Genomic DNA, 22,565 nt, shown 5'->3' on the forward strand with positions numbered 1-22,565 from the left:
GGTCCTTAAAAGACTCCCACATGTCAGATGTGGATTTACCTTCAAACAACCACTCTCAATCCACATTCTCAATTTCTTGCCTAATTCAGTTATAGTTGGCCTTCCTCCAATTTAGCACCTTCATCTGAGGTCTACTCTTGCCTTTATCCATATGTATCTGAAAACATACAGAATTATGGTCACTATTCCCAAAATGCTCCCCATTGAAACTTTGATCGCCTGACCAGGCTCATTTCCCAATACCAGGTCCAGTGTGGCCCCCTACTTTGTTGGACTATCCACACACACTGTTTCAAAACAGCCTCCTGTACATACCTAACAAATTGATCCCTTTCCAAACTCTCAGCACTAAGGGAGTTCCAGTCAATATGGAGGAAGTTAAAATCATCCACCACAACAGCCCTTTTTCCAGTCTTTCCCAGAATCTGACAACATATTTCCTCTTCTATCTCCTCCACCACCAGATTCTAGCCACCCAACGACTGGAAGAAGAACGCCTCATCTTCCGCCTTGGGACCCTCCAACCACATGGGATCAATGTTGATTTTACCAGTTTCCTCAACGCTCCTCTCCCCACCTTATCCCAGATCCATCCTTCCAACTTGGCACCACGCTCTTGAGCTGTCCTACCTGTCCATCTTCCTTCCCAACTATTTTCTCCACTCTCTGCTCTGATCTATCACCATCACCCCCCCTCCTTCATCCACCTATCGCAATCCCAACTACCTTCCCCCCAGCTCCACCCCTTCTTTTATCTTTCAGCTCCCCGGGCCCTCTCCACATTCCTGATGAAGAGCTCATGCTTGAAACATCAATTCTCCTGCTCCTCAGATTCTGCCTGACCAGCTGTGCTTTTCCAGCACCACACTTTTTGACTTCTGTCTCCCACTGGCAGCCAGGAGGTCTGTAGGACAACCCAGCTTGGCATTGCACCTTCCTATTATGGAGCTCTACCCACAATGCCTCATTGCAAGATCCTTCTGGGATGTTCTTCCTTAACACAACTGTGATATGCTCCCTAACCTGTATGTAATGCCCCCACCTCTTTTACTTCATCCTCTGTCTTATCTAAAACATCAATATTACAGAATGTTAAGCTGCCGATCCTGTCCCTCTGTCAACCAAGTCTCTGTGCTAGCAACAATATCATTATTGCATGCACTAATCCAGGCTGTAAATTCATCTGTCTTACCTGTTAAACTTCTTCCACTGAAGCAAATACTGTCCAAGCCTTCAGTTCCACTGAGGGAGATCAGCAACCTCTCTTTGACTGCTGTTCCTCTTAGCTATATTTACCTTAGACTCAAGCTCTTTCCCAGTCTCTCTACCTACTGGCTTGCTATTCTGGTTCCCAACCCTAACCCCTGCCACTCCAACTTCAACCCTCCCAAGTGGCACTAGCAAATCTCCCTGCGAAGGATATTGGTGCCCCTCCAGATTAGGTCCTTCGTGTCCAGGTCCCACTTTACCTGGAAGTCATCCGAATGATCCATATATCTAAAGCCCTCCCCCCATACCAGCTCTTTAACCAATTGTTCAATTATACTCTATCCCTGCTCCAAGTCTCAGTAGCCTATGACATGGGGAGCAGTCCTACGATTACTATCCTAAACTTCCTGCTTTCTGATTTACTATCCAGCTCTCAGAATTGTCTTGGCAGGACCTTGTAAATTTATGGAAGTTTGTCACCAGATATAGGCCATCACAGCTTGCTCAAGAACTACAACTTTGAGGATTCTTCCAGAAGCACTTCAGCAGGACAGCAAAAATTCAAACTGGACCTAGACTCCAGCTAACATTCTGGACCGACATCTAAAGATTTCTGACAAAATGGAGATCTGGGTTGAGAAGCTGATTTCCTTCCCCTGGTTAGCCACCAACTTTTAAAAAAAATCTCTAAAGCAGAAGCTTCAAACTGATCGTCATAATCCAAGGGTTTGCAATAAACAAACATTCACCACAGTTCATGAGAGAATTTCAAGAGATGTCTGTTAAAGAAAAGTTAATTTCCTACCGTTGACGTAATATCCCAAAGATTCAAGTGAGTGTGGGGGCAGAGCGGAATATGGTGGCCATCACCAAGGAGAAAGTGCTAGAAAAACTGAACGGCCTGAAGGTGGGTAAGTCACCTGGACTAGATGGACTACACCCCAGAGTTGTAAGCTAGATAGCTGAAGAGATACTGGCGGCATTAGAGGTGATCTTTCAGGAATTGCTAGAGTCAGGGAGGGTCCCAGATGACTGGAAAATTGATAATGTAACAAGCTTGTTTAAAAAGGGAGTAAAGCAAAATGACTGAAAATTACAGACCACTTAGCCTATTCTCGGTTGTGAGTAAGATCATGGAATCCATTTTGAAGGATGAAATTTCTGACGACTTGGAAGTGTTTGGTAAAATGGGGCAAATTCAGTATGGTTTCATCAAAGGTAGGTCATGCCTGGTAAATTTGGTAGAATTCTTTGAGAAAGTAATGAGCAGGTTAGACAAGGAGAGCCAATGGATGTTATCTACCTGGACTTCAAGAAGGCATTTGACAAGGTGCTGCACAGGAGGCTACTGAGTAAGATAAAGGCCCATGGTATCAGAGGCAAGGTGCTAGCATGGATAAGACTTGGCTGTCTGGCAGACAGCAACGAATGGGGTTAAAAGGGTCTTTCTCAGGATGGCAGCCAGTGATAAGTGGTGTTCCGTCAGGCTCAGTGTTGAGCCCACAACTTTTCACTTTATACATTAACGTTCCAGATGAAGGAACTGAGGGCATTCTGCAAATGATACAAAGATAGATAGAGGGACAGGTAGCATTAAGGAGGTGGTGAGGCTGCAAAAGGATTTAGGCAGATTAGGAAAGTGGACAAAGAAGTAGCAGATGGAGTACAATGTGGGAAAGTGTGAGGTCATGCACTTTGGGAGGAAGAATAGAGGCATGGACTATTTTCAAAATGGGGTGAAAATCAGAAGTCTGAAGTGCAAAGAGACTTGGGAGCTCCAGTCTAGAATTCTCTCAAGGTAAACTTACAGCTTGAATCAGTAGTTAGGAAGGCAAATGCAATGATGGCATTTATTTTGAGAGGACTTGAATATAAAAGTAGGGCTGTACTTCTGTGGCTCTGTACGGCTCTGTTTAGACCACATTTGGAGCATTGTGTGGAGTTTTGGGCCCCATATCTCAGGAGGGATGTACTAACCATGGACCTGGTTTAGAGGAGGTTCATGAGAACCGTCCCAGGAATGGAAAGCTTAACATATGAGGAACATTTGAGGTCTCTGGGTCTATCCTCGATAAAGTTTAGAAGGATGAAGGAGGGATCTAATTGAATACTGAATGGCCTGAAAAGAGTAGATGTTGGGAAGATGTTTCCATTGGTAGGAGAGACTAGGACTTGAAGGCATAGCCTTTGAGTGAAGGGAAGACCTTTTAGAATGGAGATAAGGAGAAACTTCTTCAGCCGGAGCGTGGTGAATCTATGGAATTCATTGCACAGAAGGCTGTGAAGGCCAGGTCATTGAGTATATTTAAGACTGAGATATATAGGTTTTTGATTGGGGAGAAAGTGAGAGAATGGAATTGAGAAACTTATCAGCCATGATTGAATGGCGGAGCAGACTCAATTAGCTGAATGGCCCAATTTCTGCTCCTATGTCTTATGGTCTTGTGGTCATACAGTATTAAAAGAAAATCCAGGTGCCCACAATTCTTCAAACTCTCATTCATAAAAATTAATAATACGAAGAGTCTTTGTAACAGCATACTATCTATCATGTGTCTTATGAGTTTTTTTTCAAATGCATGACTTCATATTTATATAATTACATGCAAGGATTTATGTGCATTATTTTTAGTAAGTATACAAAGCTTCTCAATATTTAAAATATTGATTGATTGTGTTTGCAGGTTTGGTAGAAAGGCAATTCTGTTTGCGACCATGGCTGTACAGACTGGCTTCAATGTACTTCAAGTGTTCTCATCACCCTGGGAAATATTCTGCCTGGTTAACTTCCTGATAGGTATTGGACAAATCTCAAACTACGTGGCTGCTTTTGTTCTGGGTAAGTGTCTGAACCATTAAACAATACAAAACAGCACAGGAACAGTCCTTCTGGCCCACTAACCCTTCGCCAATGCTAATCCTTATTTGGACCCCCTATCTATTACACATACATGGTTTCCATCCCTCTGTTCACCTCCTGTTCATGTGTCCATCAAGATACGTATTAGCGGGGATCCACGATGGCGGCAACCCAGTAGGTCTGCCCTGGTGAGCTCTGCACCAGAACCCAGACAAAGTGGTGCACTCATCCTCCCTTTATTACTCAATGTGGTAGATATAATTTTTTTATTGACTCATAGAATTGTTCAATGTCAGTTTAAAATCATTAGGAAAATGACCAAAGGGAAGGAACTGCGAGGATTGCAACAAGCAGGGACACCCCTTGCAACAATAGACACATCCGTGGCCACAGTGTCAGCCTCCGCGATCACCTCAGGGGACTTACTTATGGAGCAGAGCCTGACCCCGGATTTTGTGAAACTCTGAGAGAAGATCGATTCATCGATGGATGAGACCCAGGCCAGGCTCGAATCGATCTTGGACATGCTGCAGAAGCATGACCAGGAGATCCAGCGTATCGGACGGTGTGTCAGGGAGGTGGAGCAATGGACCAGGCCTCCAAAACTGCGGCAGAATCCTTAGCGGGTCTAGTCCAGGCCTTGAAACGGCAGGTATGGGCCTTGAAGGAGCAGGTCGATGACCTCGAAAATCGAGATTCTTGGAAGAACATCCGTCTGGTGGGGCTTCTGGAATGAGAGGAGGAAGGCCAGCTCATCAGCTTCTTGGAGCAATGGCTCCCGCAGTTTTTGAAGCTGGAAGTCAAGGTAGACCAGGTGCGAGTCGAGTGGGCTCACTGGGTCGCAGTGCGCAGGCCCAGGTTGGACCAGTGCTCCTGCCCAGTCCGAGTGCGACTCCAGCATTTTAGAGATAAGCAAATGATGCTGGAAGCCTCTGGAGCACTAGGCAAGGATCCAGGGCTCTGATAAACAAAGGATCACAAATTATGCTTTTCCAAGACTTCTGCAGTCGTGATTCATAAGAGGAAGGTCTTTGATGAGGTAGAAAGGCAGCTGAGGGACTTGAATATCCAGTATATCCGGCAATTTAATGTTTCAGCCACAGAGGGTCCATTTTCAATTTTAACTCAACGGAAAAGGCAAAGGACTTCCTGGATGTTTTAAAATAGATTGATTGGCTTGAATGGACAATAATGTTTTATTTTGTTTTTTGCTGTAGTTTCCCTGGTTTATCTGGTTGTCAGGGGTCTTTTTTTAAAATATATGTTATGGTCATAATTGTTTCATTTTTTTCTCTCTCTTCTTCCTTCTCCCCTCCCATCATCCTTTGCTCCCCTTTTTTTCTTATCTTTTCCTTTTATTCTTCCTTTCTGGTATGGGATGGGGAAGCAGGGAGAGGTTATATATTTCTGTCTACCAGGAATGCCTAGGGCAACAGTATGGAGGGGATGAGTTGAGTGCCCACTTTTAACTTCCTTGTTATAAGATGTGTGTATTTTTTCTCACTTTGTGTTGTCTGGGGCGGGGGCATGGTTTCAGCTTGAAGGAGCCATGGTGGGGTTAATGGATGGTATGAGCGCCCCTGTGGGCAAGGGGGAACATCTCCTTTCATTTGTGTTAGATGTTGGTATGTTGTAGAAGTAGCTGTTTTGATTTGGTAGTTTTGGAAGTTGTATTTTAAAATTGATACGAACTGTTTATTGTTTTCACTTGGCACGCTATGAGTGGGGTTCTTCCTCTCGTGGGGTCACAGACTGTTTTGGACAGTTATGGCTAGCCATTCGTTTAAATGGTGCACCTGGAATGTTAAGGGGAGTTATTCACCAATTAAGAGAAAAAGGATACTGTGAAGCCTTAGAAAAGAGAGGGTCAATGTAGCCTTGCTTCAAGAAACACATTTAACTGATAAGGAGCATTTGAAGTTGCAACAGGAAGGGTTCAGATAGATGTTTTTCTCATCCTTTAATTCGACAAGTAGAGGAGTTGCTATTCTCATCTGGAAGAACCTATTTCAATTGTTAGACCAAATTAAGGATGAATATGGGTGATTTATAATTCTTAAAGCTTTAATACATGGAGAGGAATATGGGATTTTGAATGTATATTGCCCCCTGGCGCACCCCCTTAAATTTTTAACGGATGTGCTTTCCAGGTTGATGGCCCTTGTGGTGTGTCATACAATTATAGGGGGAGACTTTAATCATCTTATTTACCTTGAAGTGGACAGGGTCTAGGGGTCTTTCAGGGATGTTCCTGCAAATCAGGCAGTTGGTGGACCCAAACAGGGAGCTGGGGTTGGTGGACATGTGGAGATATCTTCACCCCGAAGGTAGGGATTTCACCCTTTTCTCTAATCCAGAATTAACATGTTTTTTGTCCCATTGACCTTTCTTGAAATTGCTGCTGCCTTGCAGAATAGGGGACATAGCCATTTCCATCATGCAACAGTATACATGGAGGTCAAGGTCGGTGGTAACGGGATAGGCTCCCGGCACTGGCACATGGACCCTTTCCTCTTCAAAGATAGCAAGTTTATCGAGGATTTTTCTTGGGAATTTAAAATCTTTTGGGACATTAATTTGGGTACAGCCAATAATCCATCGGTGCTCTGGGAGAGTGCCAAGGCCTATGCACAGGGTTTGATTATTTCTTCCTCTGCGACCCAGAAGCGATAGAGAGGAGAGCAGCAGCATTTGCTCGAGGCTCACCTGAAGGCAGCTGAGACAGCACACTTTGACAGACCGTCTGTAACCAAATTGTAGCTTATTACAGCTCTTAGGGCTACTTTGAATGCTGCGCTCACCCAGACAGCAAAGAGGGAAATCTCTTTTGCAAAACAGAGGTATTTTGAGCATGGTGATAAACCGGGTAGATATCTAGCATACCTGGCCAGAAAGAAGAATGCCCCCAATCTATCACATCCATGTGAGTGAGTGCTGGTACTCTTACTTGCAATGCCAAAATGATTAATGCAGCATTTAGGAAGTTTTACTCTGAGCTGTACCGTTCGGAGGGCTGTGAGGACAGACTAACAAAGATGGAATCCTTTTTTAAGACCCTGGACCTTCTTGGTGTAACTTCAGAGCAGGTGTCCTTTCTTAATGCCCCCCGATAACCCAGAAAGCACAGGAGGCAATGAGGCAGCTCCAGAGTAGTAAAGCGCCCAGTCCAGATAGATTTCAAAGTGAGTTTTATAAGGAGTTTGTGGACATGCTGGCCGGGCCATTCTTAGATATATACAACTACTCATACAGGGAGGACTGCCTCCTATCCTCTTTGAGAGAAGCAAATATTTCTCTTATTCTTAAGAAAGGAAAAGCCCCAGAGGATTCCACTTCGTACAGGCCCATATCATTACTGAATGTGGATTTTAAAATTCTATCGAAAATGCTGGCATTAAGGTCGGAGAGATTTTTGCCTTTCATTGTAAAGGAGGACCAGACAGGTTTTATCAAGGGTTGTAGGTCTACCAGCAAGATTAGAAGAGTATTAAACATGGTCCAGGTACTCCAGCATGAGTCGATTCCTTGATGCAGAGAAAGCGTTTGACTGGGTGGAATGGCTGTACCTCTTTTATTTCCTGGAGCAGTTTGGTCTTGGAGGGGATTTTGCCAAGTGGGTGACAGTATTATAGATTGACCCAAACGCAGCGGTTCTCACTAATGGTATACGGTCAGATAATTTTAGTATCAGCAGAGGCAGCCAACAAGGGTGCCCTGTCTCGTCGCTATTATTTACATTGGTGATTGAGCCGCTGATGGAGGCTATCTGGAGGGATCCCAACATAACTGTGCTGGAGGTAGGTTCAGGCAGGCATAAGATCACTCCCTATGTGGATGACGTTCTTCTCTTTTTAACTGATCCAATGACGTCTGTGCCTCATTTAATACAAGTGATTAATCTATTTGGTTTGTTCTCAAGGTATAAAATTAATTTTATGAAGTCAGAGGTCGTGCCTGTGGGGGACCTTACTAGAAAATCCGATTTTGGGGATGGTCAAGGGAGATTTCCTGTATTTAGGTATTTTTATCACCCCGGCCTTCAATCAATTATATAAAGCTAATTTTGTGCAGTTGCTAGAGAAGATCAGGCATGACCTTCGAAGTTGGGGGGATCTTTCGATATCTTGGTTGGGTAGAATAGCTCTAGCCAAAATGAATGTTCTTCCTCGCTTATTATATCCCATGTGAATGCTCCCTTTGATGGAGGCTTTCCAGTTGGCTTGGATCTTTCATCCAGCATCACAGGTGGCCTCTTATTCAGCTGGATAAATTGCAGCTTCCGCAGGGAATAGGAGGTTTGGATTTCCAAACTTTAAGAACTATCAGTTGAGTTCCTTACTATCCCATATGGCTGACTGGACCTGCCAGGACCCGCGATCAATTTGGTTGGACATCGAGCCTCCCAGACAAAATGCTCCCTCATCAATTTGTTGTTTTTGGGCACGATGAGGACTGTTATGGACCATTGCAGATACCCAATTGTCCTCAACACTGTTAAAGCATGGAGAATGATGCGGGAAGGTGAGGGCAACTTACAAAAAACTTCCCAACATCGTGGAAATGTTGGGATTCCGGCTGGCGTCGACGGCTGGCTTTATGTTCTGGGAGTCTAGAGGAGTCTCCTGTTTGGGAGATTTATTTGACAGGGAGGTCATGATGTCTTTCGAGCAGCTGAGTCAGAAATATGAGCTATCTAGGAGAGACCTCTTTTGTTACTTTCAGGTTAGGGACTTTATAATAAAAGATGACATTGACAGTTAGTCCCTATAAGTCGCATATGGAGAGGAGAGTGCTTCGGTCCACGGGCGCTCTCTCGGTCAGTGCCCTCTATCACTTGTTAGGAAGTAATATTTCAAAGGACATTGAGTGGCTATGCAGAATCTGGGCTCGAGAATTGGGGGTAGAAATCTTGTCAGAGGTGTGGGAGGATATTTGGGCGAACATAAGGAAGATTTTGATTTGTAACAGGACGCAGGCTGTGCAACTGAAGGTACTCCACAGGGCTCATTTGGCACGGGAGCAGTTTGCAAAATTTAAGACAGGAACATCCCCAATGTGCCCCAATGTAAAACAAATGTTGGCACTCTTACTCATTGCTTGTGGTCATGCCACAAGCTTCGCAGGTATTGGAATGCCATTACGAGTGTTTTGGAAGAGATTTTGGAACTGAGGTTAAGTTGGATCCGGTGTCCCTCCTCTTGGATCTTCCAAATCTACCCTCTTTGGATGTGCATGGGAAGAAATTGTTTAATATTCTTGCATTCTGTGCGAGAAAGAACATTCTAATGAGCTGGACATGGGAGAATCCCCCGGAACTTTCGGGCTGGCATAGATTAGTTAGCCCTGGACTTCCTTACAAGTATAGTTCACCAGAAAATGGAGCTGTTTTATAGAACATGGCGGCCCTTTCTGAATTATATAGATGCAGACTTCTCAGCTATACTGATCAGGGCCTTTGAGTAGTCATGAGAGCTATGTCTGGCGGTCCGGGGACCCCTGGGGTGGAAGAATCCTGAACAAATACGGGTTTGCTTACTAATGCTCCGAGTGGTGGAGAACTTTGATGGGATTGCACTGAGTTTAGTAATTTAACTGAACATAACTTGTTACCTTGGTATAACTTGGTTTCATTATTTTTTCTTAGTTATTTATTGAATTGTAGTTTTTGTAGGTTTTTTTCTCTCTCTTCAGTGGTTTGTGGAGTTGAGTAGTAGTTTGTTTTCTGTTATTGTCATTATATGATAAAGTTGTCACACTATTTGTAGTGATTTTGTAATTTTGTAAAAAAATTTAATATCTTTTTTTCTCAAATAAAAATATTTACAAAAAAATGATACACGTTAAATGTTGTTAACTTGGCTGTTTACCCCACCTCCACTGGCAATGTATTCCAGGCACCCACCCACCACCCTCTGTCCCTCAACACAGCTGTGATATGTTCCCTAATCTGTATTGCAACTCCCCCACCACTTGTGCTTTCTCCTCTGTCTTGTCTAAAACACCAATATAACAGAACGTTAAGCTGCCACTCCTGTCCCTGTTTCAACCATGTCTCTGTGCTAACAACAACATCATAATTGCATGCATTAATCCAGGCTCTAAGTTCAAGTGTCTTTCCTGTTATACTTCTTTCATTGAAGCAAATACAGTCCAAGCCTCCAGTTCCACTGAGGTCAGCAATCCCTCCCCGACTGCTTTACCACTCTTAACCATATTTGCCTTCGACTCAAGCTCCTTCCCCTTAGGGGTCTCTATACTTACTGACTTTCTGCTCCAGTGCCCACTCCACTGCCACTGTGCTATTATTTTATTATCCTAATTCGACAAGTTTTTTTTTGTTGACCCACATATTTATGTAATGGCAGAAATGATAACATAAAATGTCAGTTTTGTAAATTGGTACATTCCGTGCACTATTGTTTAATCAACAGCTCTTCAAGAAGCTCTTCAAGCACCTGCTCAGCAAGATGTGTATAACTATCAGCAATGCAAGATCTATATTTAGTATAACAAATGTTGAGAATCTCAAAAATCAATGTATCATAAGCACACGATTCCAAACCAGAATATTCTTTACCCTGGAGCTTATATATATAACATATAAGAATCTCAGAAGTTCATAAAATAGTTCTCATCCTTTATTTCAGTTTAGAGGTTTTGGTAAGTGAAATATATTTCAATATATTATGGATTGCAGGACAACACCATCTAAAACTATAACATTGTTAAAACTGATCAAACCTCTAATCAGCTCCCTTTCTATTTAGATGATAGGTTTGGGGAACCTTGGTGGACAAGAGATGTTGTAAGTTTAGTTAAAAACAAAAAGGAGTCATAGGCAAGGTTTTGGAGTCAGAAATCAAACAAGGCCCATGAGGAATATAAAGGAAGCCGGAAAGAAAAGTATGAAAGAAATTAGGAGGGTGAGGCGGGGCCATGAAATGTTCTTGGAAAGTGGGATTAAGGAGAATCCCAAGGCATTTTATGCTTATATTAGGAGCAAAAGGCTCATGAAGGGAAGGGGAGGTCCGGTCAAGTAAAAAGGAGGGAATTTATGTATAGAGCCAGAGGCAGTTGGTGAGGTTCTTAATGAGTACTACGCAATGGTGTTCACCAAGGAGAAAGACATGGATGATGGTTAGTTTAGAGGGGGCTTGTTGATACTGTGGGGTACGTCAATTTTGAGAGAGTGCCAAAGATGAGGATAAGGCAGTGCACATTGTCTACATGGACTTTACTGAAGCATTTGACAAGATCCCTCCTCGTGGACTGGTCCAGAAGATATGTGGTGGGTTGGCAAGTTGGATGCAAAATTGCCTTGGCTACAGAAGAAAGAGGGTGATTGTGGAGGGATGTTTTCTCTGCCTGGAGATTTGGTGTCCCACAAGACTCAGTGCTGGGACCTCTGCTGTTTGTAACATATGTAAATAATTTGAATTAAATCATTTACATATATTAATATATCAGTTATCTGATTACTAAGTCTGCAGATGACACAAAAATTGATAGAGATGTGGATAGTGTGGAAGGTTATCAAAGGATGCAGCAGGTTATAGATAAACTGCAAAGTTAGGTAGAGAAATGAGAGATGGAGTTTAACCTGGACAAGTATAAGATGATACGTTTTGGGAACTCAAATGCAAGAGGAAAGGATACTGTACATGACTGTACCCTTAGGAGCATTGATATACAGAGGGATCTTGGGGTCCAAGTCCATAGCTCCCTGTTTAAGGGCAGCATGGTGGCTCAGTGGTTTATAGTACTGTGTGCTGCACTGGTCACCACATTATTGGAAGATTGTTGAAGCTTTAGAGAGAGTGCAAAAGAGGGTTACCAGAATGTTGCCTCAATTGGAGTATTTTAGCTATAAGAAGAGGTTGGGCAAACTTGGATTGTTTTTCTTAGCGCTCTAGAGGCTGAGAGGCAATCTGATAGAAGAATATTAAATTATGAGGGGCATGGATACAGTGGATAGTCTGATTCTCTTTCTTGGGGCAAAAGTATCAAATATTTGTGTTTATAGGTTTAAAGTGAGAGAGGGCAGTTTAAAAAAAGATGTACAAATAAAGTTTTTACACAGAGGGTAGTAGATGCCTGGAACATGCAGGCAGAGGAAGTGGTAGAGCATATACCACTCTTAGAATAAAAAATTTAAGAGGCATTTAGACAGACAGACAAATAGGCAGAGAATAGAAGGATATGGACTGTGCACAAGCAGATGGATTAGTTTAGAATAACATTATGGTGGGCCAATGGATTTATTTCTGTGCTGCACTGTTCAATGTTCTATATTCTAAGTGAATTGGAGTCTTGTTATAAAAATAAACCTGAATTAGCAATCAATCTTAAAATGAACAATGATGTTGAACTATTTTCAGTAAACACAATGTTAGAGCAACATCAGTCACAGGACGTTATGGAGTGGCGTGAATTGCACAGAATTACAAAGAATTCAAAACTAGGGTTTTAGCACTGTGATAGTCACTGATAAAGCCTCTAAGAAATTCAGGTGTCCATGGAGTGATTAGAATGTAGAACTTGCTATCACACAGAATATTGAAGCAATAATGTGGATGCATTCAGACAAAGCCCACTGAGAGCATGTCCATTACATATGATTTGGAAGCACACTTGCTTCTAAATTATAAGATTTTGTGTTAAAGTTCCATTCCAAGGCTTTAAGCACAAAACTCTTGGCTAACATTTCAGCACAGTACTGAGGGAGAATTGCCCAGACACCATTTGGGTGAGATATCAAACTGATGCCCAGTTTGCATGCTTAGATGGATGTGAAAGACCATGTGACATTGCTTCTAAGAACTAGGGAGACACCTCCAGTGTCCTGGCCAATAGTTATCCCTTAATAAACCTAGCAAGAAACATATTATGTGCACATTTTCAAATGATTGTATTTCATGAGCTTGTTAAATACCAATGAGTTCCTCTGCTTCCTATGTTGCAATAGTGACTACACTTAAAAACCAACTTCACTTTCACTTTTGGGGTGTCTTGTAGTTTTGAAGTCCCTACATGTGTGCAAGTCTTAATTTTTCCAAGACAAAGTGTTTGTCAAATGCCTCTGAACATAATGTATTGTCTTGCCTGCCATAGTCATGTGACCTCTACCTATGCTGTAAATTGCTTTAATTTCAGTCCATGAAACAGAGTATCAGTGTTGAAGGTGTGTTTGAGTGAATTTGCAGAGCTGCAAGTAATCCAGTTACTGGAAAAATCCAGTAAACAGGAATCAAAAAGGTAATCTACAGTTTTAAGGTGCTAAATAAGATTAGAATGGCTGTGAATTTGTCACTTCTTGCTGGTGTGAAAACAAAAGGAGATGTAAAACACAACTTCCAACCTCAGTGGCAAAGCTATGACATACCTACAGAATTGAATGAAAAGCTTGGGCAATTATTTGCAGCAGCCATGGTATCTGTGCTAGGAGAAGAGTGTGACAAGCAGTAATGCAGTTTAAACCTCACTGACAAGCAGAGAACATAGACAAAAGAAGAGTGGAAGGCTTTGAAGGCATTTTTTCCACCCCACACTTATGAATAGTATGTGTTCATTATCATAGCTCAGTGGCAGAGGAAAACTACTAATCAGTATGTGATGGAGCTGACAGAGCTAACAGTTCCTGTGAGCTGAGACAACTGAAAGATGATGTTATCAGAGATGTGATTGTCTTAAGAATAAGAGATCCTGTGGAACAGCACATCCATGGAGGGAATAGAAACATGTTAAGAAAGCTATTGGCGCTTGCAGAGGCCTTGAAGTTGGCACTCATCAGGTATAGTATTTTAATGGAAGAACAGATTGGGTTTGTATTATGCTGAGAGACATTCCAGGACAAATGACAGAAGAATAATGACTCTATGACTCTAATATTGAAAAGAAGGAGAAAAAAATGCAGAAGGGTCAGCAAGTAGGTCAGGGCCATAGGGCAGGATATAAATATAGCAGATGACATCACAAACATAAGAGAAGAAAGTGGATCCATGTGAAGAAAGCAGTGCTCTAACTGCAAGCTGAATCATATTGCATTGTGTGCTTCACAAGGAAGAAACAAAATAAGCCAATAACGATTGATGGTGGAGAAATGTCAGATGATTTACATGACATTATGAATCATTGTGGGTGGCACGGTGGCACAGTGGTTAGCACTGCTGCCTCACAGCGCCTGAGACCCGGGTTCAATTCCCGCCTCGGGCGACTGACTGTGTGGAGTTTGCACGTGCTCCCCGTGTCTGCGTGGGTTTCCTCTGGGTGCTCCGGTTTCCTCCCACTGTCCAAAGATGTGCATTCAGGTGAATTGGCCATGCTAAATTGCCTGTAGTGTTAGGTAAGGGGTAAATGTAGGGGTATGGGTGAGTTGCGCTTCGGCGGGTCGGTGTGGACTTGTTGGGCCGAAGGGCCTGTTTCCACACTGTAATGTAATCTAATCTAAATAATCTAATCTAATCATCAGGTTGAAAGGTGCTAAATGGTATGTGACTGCTAAAATGATGGCATCAGTAGGAGAGGAGCAAGTGAATATGAAATGTCAGATAAATACTGGTGCTTAATGCAACATCATGTGTTTTATGGACCTATTAGAAGTAGTTCAAGATAGTGACACAAAAATCAAGCCCTTGAAATTAAGGTAAATATGTACAAAAAATGCACATATTTTATTTTGCTTTGTTTTAGGATTATGGGACAAAATAGGAAAAGGGCAGTGGAAGGAAAAGCCACGTATTTAAACACAGGTTACTGGGAATCATTGTGAATTGTTACTTCAATGTTGCTTCCTTCAAGTAGTGGTGAATGAAATCTGAGATGCCGCAGCACTGGGAATGTTTGTGTGCAGAATAAGATTCATTCAGCAACAGATTACTGATTGGTTTGTGCAGTTGGGATTTGTTCAGGATGCCAGAAGTCATCAGCATGACAACAAATCTCTGTTGGCACCTGGGCAGGTGAATGGCATGTGTATTTACCGTACAAGAAAATAAACCACCCAGGCTGCACACTCTCTTCAGCTCTCTCTCGCTCTATGTATTGAAGTAACCAAAATCTAGATGTTAGCTAAAACAAAACCAGAAGAACTGCAGATGCTGGAAATCAGAAATATAAACAGAAACAGAAATTGCTGGAAAAACTCAGCAGACCTGGCAGCACCTGTGGAGAGAAATCAGGATGTGGAAATGCCAGTGTTGATCCTAGCACCTGATGAAGGAGCAGCACTCCTTCAAATAAACCCGTCAGAGTATAACCTTGTGTTGTGTGATTTTTGCCTGAGAGAAATCAGAGTTAATGTTTCAGGTCCAGTGACTCTTCTTCAGAACTGATGTTAGCTAGGAAAAGGTCAGAATTTATGCAGAAGGTAGAGTGGAGGAGGGAGTAAAGAGTAAATGATCGGTGGAAATAAACCAAAGAGAGAGAAGAGCAGTTGGTCAAACAAAGGAATAGATAATTGTCAGCCTGAGAATTAATAGCTGCTAATGGGGACTATTAATGATTAACAATGGGTTATGTGTAAGAACAGACCATGTGATAACAACGCCTAGTGTATATTGGTTGGGGTGAGGACATGGGAATAGGTGCCTCATGACCTAAAATTGTTGAATTCGATATTGAGTCCAGAAGGCTGTAGAATTCCCAAGCGGAAAATGAGGTGCCGTTCTTCCAGCATTGCAGCAAGCCTGGGACAGAAATATTGGCCAGGGAACAGGTGGTGTGATGAAGTGACAGGCAACTGGAAGCTCAAGGTCTTTCTTCAAACCGAACATAGGCGTTCTGTGAAGTGATTACCCAGTTTACACATTGTGAGCAGCGAATACTGTAGACTAGAGTGTGTGATGTGCATGTAAAGCATTGCTTCACCTGGAAGGTGTGTTTGGGCCCTTGGATAGTGAAGAGGGAGAAAATAAATGGACAGATATTACACCTTCTGGGGTTACAAGAGAAGGTGCCATGGCGCAAGCTGGAAGAACAGCACCTCATTTCCCACTTGGGAACTCTACATTAGATTCCACATTAATACCACAACCACAATGAAACACCCTCAATACCCTCAGACAAGCACATTTTTGGGAATCTTTTCCTGATTCTGTTGCATTTCAAATATTTAGACACTGGATCTCTAACGCTCTTGTGACATGTAACTCTTAGTTAATTTTTATTTATTATGTTAATAATTAATCCAAATATTGCAACTTTATTTTGCTTGTTTCATAACAACAGAACATGTTACTGTTTGTGTACTTTCTTGTGGATCCCTAAATAGTCTCCTATATATCATCGAATCCCTACGGTGCAGAAACAGGCCATTTGGCCCAACAAGTTCACATCGACCCTCCGGGGAGTATCCCACCCAGATCCACTCCCCCACCCTATTACCCTACATCTCTCCTGACTAATGTACCTAGCCTACACATCCCTGAACACTATGGGCAATTTAGTGGGGCCAATCCACCTAACCTGCACAGCTTTGTACTGTGGGAGGAAACCAGAGCAAACCCATGCAGACACAGACAGTCGCCCAAGGCTGGAATTGAACACAGATCCCTGGCACTGTGAGGCAATGGTGCTAACCACTGAGCCACCATGCCACCCCTCTGTTTCCTAAATAATAAGATTTGCTGATACAAAACGTCCAATGGAAGAGTACTTAGGCTGTGTTCAGTATTTAAAGTAGTTGGATCAGGTTTGTAGAGCACCCGTTTTGTATTAGTTGCTCCAAAATCTGATGTCATTGAGTGAAATTTTAAACAGTGTTAATGAATTTACATCATAAAAACAGACATTTGGCCTCAGTGGTCTATGCCATTATTTATGCTTGAGCCTGTTCCCATCTTATTTCATTTAATTCTAAAGCATATCCTAAACATTTTTTTTCTCACATGCACTAATTCTCTTCCCCCTAACTGTATCCAAGTTATTTACTTCAGCTCCTCCATGTGGTAGCATGTTGCATGCTCTAACCATTCTCTGGGTAAAAATGATTCTGCTAAATTCTTTATTGGATTTAACTTCTCTTTTCCAGAGCAGAGGGAAGTTCTGTAGTCTTCCCTAATAATTATAAACTTTCAGATTGAGTATCATCCTTGTATATTGTTGGCATTAGGATAAGGTTTATGTAGGTGAAGTTACAGATAGATAGTATAGTAAAGAAGGCGTTTGGTAAGCTTGCCTTTATGAGTCAGTGTATTGAGTATAGGAGTTGGGATGTCTTGTTACAGCTGTACAGGACATTGGTTAGGTCACTTTTGGAATAGAGAGTTGGTGTTTCGGGCAAAAGTCCTTCATCGGGAATGAGCTTTTGCCTGAAACATCGATTCTCCTGCTCCTCAGATGCTGCCTGACCTGCTGTGCTTTTCCAGCATCACACTCTCATCTCTAATCATTAGCATCTGCAGTTGTCACTCTGTCCCACTTTTGGAATACTGCATTCAATTCTGGTCTCCCTGCTACAGGAGACCAATTCCATGGTTTATATCTCTATACTTCTGTGGCTGTATGAGGGTTAACTTCTCCATTGTCTTTGTATCCTTTTTGTGGCATATAATCTAGACAAAATTCTTCAATTGATTTACTTCCATGGTTCATCAATTCTCTGAACATCAACTCTCTGAAGGAATTTTACATGACTTCCCAAAATACTACTTATGCCATTGTTTATGCTAACAGGTCCTAAACCTAAAAGTCAAATTAACACATGATCAGAATATGAACTGGGTTACACCAGAGCAGTAGTGGCCTCATGATAATGTGCTATTGTGGTGCTGTGGTAGTGTCCCTACTACTGAGCCAGGAGCTCAGAGGTGTGTAATAACATTTCTGAACAGCTTGATTAGAAAATATTTATGAATAGGAGCAGAAGTCAAACAACCATAGCTGATATGATTGTAACTCACAGACCATAAGACTTCACGAGTATTGTTCCATGTGAAATGTTATTAAATCTACAAACAGAGGTTTTCTGTTCACAGATACAATTTACATTGGCTAGTTAGGCATAATTGCTAAGACTATCAGGATGACACATCTAACTTAATCAGGATCTAAAGCTGCACTCCCCAATTCCGACTCAGTACTGTGAGAGATCAGCAGATTGGTGAGAGCCCAAGGTAATCGCCAACATCAGCCCTTTCAGAACCATTACCTTATACAAACTGATACAATGATTTACGTAAAAGAGAAAAGGCACTTTTATTTGTTTCCATTGCCTTTCAAATTTAATCTTATTGTCAATTGATATTCAAAAATACTGCATCATTTTCTTTCTCCTCCCTATCCTGGTCAAGCTCCATTTTTCACCTCATCGCTGCTTAAATTGTGCAATCACTGCCTTCTCTGAGTTGTCTGAAACAAGCCAAGGTGATAAAATCCTCCAGATAACTTAATAGAAACCGAAAGAACTGCAATGCTGTAAATCAGAAATGAAACAGAAGTTGCTGGAAAAACTCTGTAGGTCTGGCAGCATCTGTGAGTGAAATCAGTGTTAACGTTTCAGGTCCGGTGACCCTTCCTTCAAGGAGAACTACCTACTTGAGTTCTGAGGAAGGGTCACTGGACCCGAAATGTTAACGCTTTTCCAGCAACTTCTGTTTTTGCCTCCACATAACTTGCTATGTGGATTAAGTTTCAAGAGCATTCAACTTAAGTGTTATAAATGAACAGAAAGTGATTTTTCTATCGCAATGGCAATAGTAGAAAGTGGAACAAATTTAGCAAATAAATCATAATTACCATTGTTCTTGACCTGGTTATTCTCTTTTGACAGGATCAGAACTTCTTGGAAAATCCATTAGAATTACATACTGCACACTGGGAGTTGGCATTTCCTATGCATTCGGGTATATGTTCTTGCCTTTGGTTGCGTACTTTATACGAAGCTGGAAGATGTTGCTTTTCATCCTGTCTCTTGTTGGCCTGATATACATACCTTTATGGTGGTAAGTGGATATTAGAAACCTAACCTATTTAATCAGTACAGTCATAGTCATAGAGTCATACAGCACAGACACTGACCCTCCGGTTCAACCAGTCCACGCTGAACATAATCCCAAACTAAAGCAGTCCCGCCTACCTGCACTTAGCCCATATTCCTCCAAGCATTTCTTTATTCACGTACTTATCTAAATATCTTTTAAACATTTAAACATGTACCTGCATTCACTACTTCTTCTGGAAGTTAATTCCATACACAAACCATTTTCTGTGTAAAAAATTGCCCCTTGTATCTTTTTTAAATCTTTCCCCTCTCACCTTAAAAATATGCCACCTTGTCTTGAAATCCTCCACCCTCAGGAAAAGATGCCTGTCATTCACCTTATCTAGACCCCTCATGATTTTGTAAACCGCGATACGGTCACCCCTCAACCTCCTACATTCCACTGGAAAATGCCCCATCCTATCTAGCCTGTCCTGAGAACTCAAACCCTCTATTCCTAGCAACAGCCTGGTAAATCTCTTCTGAACTTTAGTAATATCCTGCCTATAACAAAGCAGCCAGAAATGGATACAGTAGTCCAGAAGAAGCCTGACCAACATCCTGTACAACCATAACATCCCAACTCCTATACTCACAAAAATCTGAGCAATGAAGGCAAGTCCTCTAAATGCCTTGCTAATGCATAACCCTCCAGTTTAGGTGCAGTTTGTATTTCTTGTACCAGTCCCACTTTCCCTGGAAGACATCCCAATAATATATCTGAAGCCTGCCCGCTCGCCCCCCCCCCCCGCCCCCCACCAGTATGTAATGTCACAATAATAAAGGCAAAGTTATATAGCCTTAAGAAACAGTTAACATTAATTTCCTTTACTGAGCTGAAAATGTGTTGCTGGAAAAGCGCAGCAGGTCAAGCAGCATCCAAGGAGCAGGAGAATCGACGTTTCGGGCATGAGCCCTTCTTCAGGAATGAGGAAAGTGTGTCCAGCAGGCTAAGATAAAAGGTAGAGAGGAGGGACTTGGGGGAGGGGCGTTGGAAATACGATCTGTTCCAACGCCCCTCCCCCAAATCCCTTCTCCCTACCTTTTATCTTAGCCTGCTGGACACACTTTTCTCATTCCTGAAGAAGGGCTCATGCCCGAAACGTCGATTCTCCTGCTCCTTGGATGCTGCCTGACCTGCTGCGCTTTTCCAGCAACACATTTTCAGCTCTGATCTCCAGCATCTGCAGTCCTCACTTTCTCCTCATTAATTTCCTTTAACCAGGAACAATGCCCAACCTGTAACGATAAAATGCAAGGTACAGTTCAATTGGAGAGAGAGAGAAATTGCAAGTAGGAAGGTATGATTTGGAAGGTAATTTCTGTAACTGTCTCTACAGTTGCACATGCTCATTTTGTCTTGTTTCAGCTCCTATTTGCATGTGTAATTGACCATGAAATCACGAGCTTGTTTCAATTTGTTAGAATATTTTAGGCACATTTATTACTGTGATGCATTATTATACTGCCATATTATTTTTTATTTGAACAAACAAATTATTAGTAATAGATGCTTTTATGGATATGTGAGAAGTTTACACAATAATAGCATGAATGGTCTGAATCAGTCAGACTGATAGATAGGTGGTTTGTAAGACCAACTTACAAATGGTTGTACCTGTGAAGAAGATCCTCATTTTTACAAATATTTTCTCACTTTTACAAAGAGATGTTTTATGTTGTACCATATTGTGTTCCAACTTGCACACAAATCAACTTACAAACATACTCAAGGGTGGAATGTGTTCACAACCTAGGAACTGCCTGTATTAAGGTTTCCAAATTTGAATAGAGAATGAGATCTAAAATCACACTGTATCTATCCTCCTGTGACACACCAGCTTCATCTGCCTGTATGAATTGTTGGGTGTGAGTTTGGAGGTGAAAACATTCTTAAAACCTCAATAGTAAATGTCACATGTTTATGAGAAAATTAAACACCTGATTAGTACTGTTGCCTCACAGTGCCAGGAATATGGGTTTGCTTCCTGCCCCGGGCGACTATCTGTGTAAAGTTTGCACATTCTCCCTGTGTCTGCATGTGTTTTGTTCAGTTTCCTCCCACAGTCCAAAGAGGTGCAGGTAACGTGGACTGGCCATGCTAAATCACCCATAGTGTCCAGGGATGTACATGCTGGTGGATTAGACACGAGAAATGTAAGTTTAACGGGATAGGATAGAGGGGTGGGTCTGAGTGGGGTGCTCTTCCGAGGGTTGGCGTGGACCTGATGGGCCAAATGGCCTGTTTCCATACTGTAGGGATTCTATGATTCAATGAAATGCTGACCAACTGATTAAAAGCATCAGATCCTGGAAATTGTCTATTCAGTGCTACCAGTTTGACAGGCTCTTCCCCACTGATGATAGCTCCATCAATTCAATAATAACTACCCTAAGATTCACGCTGATCTGTTGCTACCTAGCCCATAAAGATCTCATCAGTCATTCACCCACCTTCTACCTCTGGCACATGTGGCTCTGAACAAAAGCCAGTAGAATCTCAAGCTTTTGATATATACTGAGACATGGAAATACACCTTTCAATGAACGTATTGGCACATACAAATCTTAATTCTATAGGTAAATTTAATCAAGGTATTCTGAAATATTTTATTGGTGCTGCTAAAACCTAAAAAAATTAGTCTCAGCGGTGGAAAACAAAGAATACAAGAAAATGAGGCCTTTGGAAAAATGGACACATGACTTAAGAGGAGATGTGATAGTGAATTCAAAGTGATGAAATGCAACAGAGCAAACTATGCATTTGGAACACAAGAGGAAATTTGCAGCACATGTCAGATAGTGCACAATAAATGGAATAGAAATAGAGTATCTCTATAGCAGAAAGATCAATACCTCTAAATGTACACAACCAAAGCTATGAACAGTCAAAACATTGTCTCATGAATGTGACTTTTCATATCATAATTTTTGAACTGTACTTTTGATGTCAACACATATATTAGTTAGGTCTTTTCCTAAGATGTTAAAACTGCATTTTTAACCTTCTTTGCCTGGTAGAAACAGGAGTATAGAGTAATGTTTGGGCAGTTGAAATGTCCTTTAATAACTTTTCTTTCGAAAGCTACCCTTTACACCCTTGGTCTCTTGTCCAGAACCTAAGGCTAAACTATCCACCCAAATCCAGTGGGTTATTTTGTTAAATATCATAGGAGCACATATCAGCACCTTCTCAAGGTTCAACATTGCCCTTGAGAAGGTGCTGATAAGCTGCATTCTTGAACTGCTGCAGAATAGATAAACTCATGATTAAACTAAGGAGGGGTTTTCAAATTTTTGCCTTGGAGACAGTAAAGGAAAAACAATATACAGTAGAAATTCCTTTTAATGCAAATGTTGGAGTCTTAACAGCTGGATCACATTAATAAGAAAGCTCCAGTTTTCTCTTTTTTAATTAGGCAAAATGAAGATTAACCCTTTTGGGAAGCATGAGATCCCATTTATTAGTAAATTCCACCATACTTCAAAGTCATTTTATTGTGTGATTCGGAAGTTGCA

At 41.8% G+C, this 22,565-nt stretch overlaps 1 protein-coding gene across 8 annotated transcripts in view; it reads left to right on the forward strand.

The window, feature by feature from the left end:
* The window catches only part of LOC122556571 (solute carrier family 22 member 5-like), a 121,655-nt gene that overhangs the window by 36,075 nt on the left and 63,015 nt on the right, over window positions 1-22,565 (forward strand). For 7 of the 8 annotated variants that reach the window (XR_006313571.1, XM_043703385.1, XM_043703386.1 and 4 more), the window contains 2 exons: window positions 3,894-4,048; window positions 18,837-19,008. Coding sequence is in view for 7 of the 8 variants with exons in the window: in XM_043703385.1 (XP_043559320.1) it covers window positions 3,894-4,048; window positions 18,837-19,008 (327 nt within the window). In the remaining variant the exon portion in view is untranslated. Of the gene's footprint in view, window positions 1-3,893; window positions 4,049-18,836; window positions 19,009-20,271; window positions 20,348-22,565 lie in introns of all 8 variants that reach the window. The other variant, XM_043703390.1, reaches the window with a different exon arrangement.

This window comes from Chiloscyllium plagiosum, chromosome 14 (assembly GCF_004010195.1).
Source record: "Chiloscyllium plagiosum isolate BGI_BamShark_2017 chromosome 14, ASM401019v2, whole genome shotgun sequence".
Classification (NCBI taxonomy): Eukaryota; Metazoa; Chordata; class Chondrichthyes; order Orectolobiformes; family Hemiscylliidae; genus Chiloscyllium; species Chiloscyllium plagiosum.